The sequence below is a fragment of the Manihot esculenta genome, chromosome 5, assembly GCF_001659605.2.
Source record: "Manihot esculenta cultivar AM560-2 chromosome 5, M.esculenta_v8, whole genome shotgun sequence".
NCBI classification, from domain to species: Eukaryota; Viridiplantae; Streptophyta; class Magnoliopsida; order Malpighiales; family Euphorbiaceae; genus Manihot; species Manihot esculenta.
In genome coordinates this window covers 22268347-22272293 of record NC_035165.2, presented here as the reverse complement: position 1 = coordinate 22272293, position 3947 = coordinate 22268347, and the positions used below count along the sequence as shown (strand labels likewise).

Genomic DNA, 3947 nt, shown 5'->3' with positions numbered 1-3947 from the left:
AATTACATTCTCATAACAATAATTTTTGTATCATGAAAGACTCAACCGTCTCAGAGGAGGGTGAATCTTTTGTTGTCCCAAGTATCGACCATTATGATGTTCAAAATTTTTTTTATTATGAGCGAGATCTCTGTGACCGAATATTATAGTTTATTAAGACTCGCCACGTGACTTTGTCAAGTTGATAGCACATTTTTAGACGAATATTATATAATATAAATAATAAAATATTATTATTTTTAATTTGAAATATTAAAAATTTAGTATTTCAATTAATATAAATATTAAAAAATAGATATAATAAATAATTTTAAAATTTATAAATGAAATTTTATTAAAAATAATATTATAATAAGTTAAGATTGATTTGTTTTTTTAAAAAATACATAATTTAATGAATTAAAAAAATTAAATTAAGCTTATTTAATTTTTGGATAAAAGTATAAAACTTAATTGAATTTATTTTTATATTAAATTACTAATTATTTAAAGACATTTCATTTTAATCTATAAAATCATAAATTTTAAATGCGAACTATCAGATTACCAAAAAGAGAGAGGAAAAGAAAATAGTAGCTGTTGGATTTATTTTTTTGTCGAAGTAGCTGTTGGATCAAAGGATCGTTTGGGAGGCTACACGTGCGAAGGACAGTGAGGAAAGTGCCAGGGTCAGGGACACGTCAAGCCCGCCACATGTGTGGGGAGAAGGCTCGGGTTCTCTACTTGTTATAAAAATGTCTCAGATCCAAATGACCTAAAACTACGCTCATCCTTAGTTACCTCCATTAGCCAGCGCATATACGCATACAAACAAACAACTGCTCTGCCACCCTCCCCCCTCTCTCTCCTGCGCCGGCATCCTTTTACATGGACGCCACCAGCCGGCCACCTAAACCACCGTGCTCCACCGCCACGCAGGGCCACATCCACCACCGGAAGCATGCTGCATCGGTTGAACGCCGCCCTTCATCACCCACTCCAAAAGCATCGGACGCGCTTCCGCTGCCACTCTACCTCACTAACGCTGTTTTCTTCACTCTGTTCTTCTCGGTGGCGTATTACCTCCTCCACCGGTGGCGAGACAAGATCCGCAACTCTACTCCCCTTCACATCGTTACTCTCTCTGAAATTGCTGCTATTGTTTCCCTCATTGCCTCTTTCATTTACCTCCTTGGATTCTTCGGTATCGATTTTGTTCAGTCATTTATTGCACGCGCCTCCCATGAAGCGTGGGACCTTGACGATACGGATCCCAACTACCTCATCGATGAAGATCACCGTCTCATCACCTGCCCTCCCGCTAGTATATCTACTAAGACTAACCTTGCTTCAGCAGCTCCCAAATTGCCTACTTCGGTACCCTTAATTACATCATTAGCTTCGGAGGAAGACGAAATGATTGTCAACTCCGTCGTGAATGGAATCATACCCTCCTATTCTCTGGAGTCGAAGCTTGGGGACTGCAAACGGGCGGCAGTGATTCGGCGTGAGGCTTTGCAGAGGATGACAGGGAGGTCGCTGGGAGGCCTGCCACTAGAAGGGTTTGATTACGAGTCGATTTTAGGGCAATGCTGTGAAATGCCAGTGGGGTACGTGCAGATTCCGGTTGGGATTGCGGGGCCGTTGTTACTGAACGGGCGGGAGTACTCTGTTCCGATGGCTACCACTGAGGGTTGTTTGGTTGCAAGCACAAACAGAGGATGTAAGGCGATATACTTGTCAGGTGGGAGTACCAGCGTGTTGTTGAAGGATGGCATGACAAGAGCGCCTGTCGTTAGATTCGCGACGGCGACTAGAGCCGCGGAGTTGAAGTTCTTCTTGGAGGATCCTGACAATTTTGATACCTTGGCCGTCGTTTTTAACAGGTATCCTTTTTTGGTTTTTAGGATAGAACACTTGTTCCCTCTATTAATGCTATTTTTCCCGTGGCTTTGATGTTGATAGATTTTTGGACGCCTCACCAGAATCCATTTGTTGCGTGCATCTATTCTTAATGATTGCAGGTCCAGTAGATTTGCGAGGCTCCAAGGTATCCAATGCTCTATTGCCGGTAAAAATCTTTACATGAGATTCAGCTGCAGCACAGGCGACGCAATGGGGATGAACATGGTTTCCAAAGGGGTTCAAAACGTTCTTGAATTTCTTCAAAATGATTTTTCTGATATGGATGTCATTGGCATCTCAGGTAATTTACCTTTTGATCTTTTAACTGTTTAGGGAAGTTGCCTCTGTCCTGCAACTAGCTCCAAAGTTTCTTTGGGAAATTTTGTTTCAATTGCAATTATGAATGATACACATTATACAGAAATAAAAAATTTTCTTGCCAGATTCAGGAAAGGTGGTAGTGGTCCACACAGTTTCTTGCTCCTAGGCTTATGTTTTCTTCCATGTTGTTGGATGCAAGTAAATTTTCCATTGTATATTTTGATTTCTTTGTTTTGGGAGGAATTATTTGAGGATTGGTGTTGTCTTGGTCACAAATTTCACCGTTATTTATTCGATCATGGATGTGTCGTTTATATTATTCTCAATTGGATAGGAAATTTTTGTTCGGATAAGAAGCCTGCTGCTGTAAACTGGATTGAAGGACGAGGCAAATCAGTTGTTTGCGAGGCAATTATCAAGGAGGAGGTGGTGAAGAAGGTGTTGAAAACTAAGGTTGCATCCCTAGTGGAGCTCAACATGCTCAAGAATCTGGCTGGTTCTGCCATTGCTGGTGCTCTGGGTGGATTTAATGCTCATGCAGGCAACATCGTATCTGCAATCTTTATTGCCACTGGTCAAGATCCAGCACAGAACGTTGAGAGTTCTCATTGCATTACCATGATGGAAGCTGTCAATGATGGAAAGGATCTCCACATCTCTGTGACCATGCCTTCCATTGAGGTTATTGGACTTGGACATTTCATTTAAACATGGTTTCTGCTTCTTGTTGTGGGTTTATTCAATAATATGATCCTAATTTAATTTATTTTCCTGTCAGGTGGGTACCGTTGGAGGTGGAACTCAACTTGCATCTCAGTCTGCTTGTCTCAATTTGCTTGGTGTGAAGGGAGCAAGCGAAGAATCTCCAGGATCAAACTCAAGACTCCTGGCCACCATAGTGGCTGGTTCAGTTTTGGCTGGTGAGCTTTCCTTGATGTCTGCCATTGCAGCTGGGCAGCTTGTCAGGAGTCACATGAAATACAACAGATCCAGCAAAGATGTGTCCAAAGCTGCATCTTAGTGGGAACCTGGTCCCAGCATGCAAAATGATCTACAAATAAAATGTGGCGGAGTTTATTTGAGAGGTATTGGGAGGGAGGGAGGGAGGGAGGATAGAACAAGAGTTGGAGAGGGGGAAGGTCAAGGCTGTTGGTTTCCGTGTGTGATTTTTTTTAGCTTTCATAGCTGTAAAGTTTGCTGTTAGGTGAAGAAGTATTGCTAATCCTAATCATGCCTTCTCTCTCTCTCTCTCTCTCTCTCTCTCTCTCTCTCTCTCTCTCTTACTCGTGTGGTAGCATCTCTCCTAATGACCTTTGAGCAAAAAGTATCCACGCAAGTATTTGGTGTATGTTGTGTCCTTCCCAGTTGTTAATTTTCAATCTCTTCCATTCTTTGTGCCATTTGCAATGTTACATAATTGTGTTTATTGTTGGGGACCAGAGCCTTTCGCAGGTGGGTCCAAATAGCTTTAGGCTTTTGGTATTTTCGCGTTGTACACATGAAAGAGATCTAAAATAATTTATTGGATGATATTCTATTTCACGTGGCATGTACCGTCATTAGTCAAATCGATTTCAGCTTGCACTCAAAAGTTCTGGGATTTTGAACTTTGAATTTTCTTTCTTTTGGAAAACTTGAAATGCTATGTATAGAATTTAAATCAAGGATTGGTGTGATCCAAATGTCAATTTCTAGCGAGCTAGGAAGAAAGAAAGAAAGAAAGATCAGTTGTTGCGTTAAAT

The 3947-nt window shown here is 41.0% G+C and overlaps 1 protein-coding gene across 1 annotated transcript; it reads left to right on the top strand.

The window, feature by feature from the left end:
- Positions 1-753: 753 nt before the first annotated feature.
- LOC110615710 (3-hydroxy-3-methylglutaryl-coenzyme A reductase 1) lies at positions 754-3747 on the top strand. The gene is made up of 4 exons (XM_021757750.2): positions 754-1865; positions 2004-2185; positions 2540-2886; positions 2984-3747. Exons 1-4 carry the CDS (start codon positions 868-870, stop codon positions 3224-3226), a joined length of 1770 nt encoding a protein of 589 aa, XP_021613442.1. The 5' UTR covers positions 754-867; the 3' UTR covers positions 3227-3747.
- Positions 3748-3947: the final 200 nt, after the last annotated feature.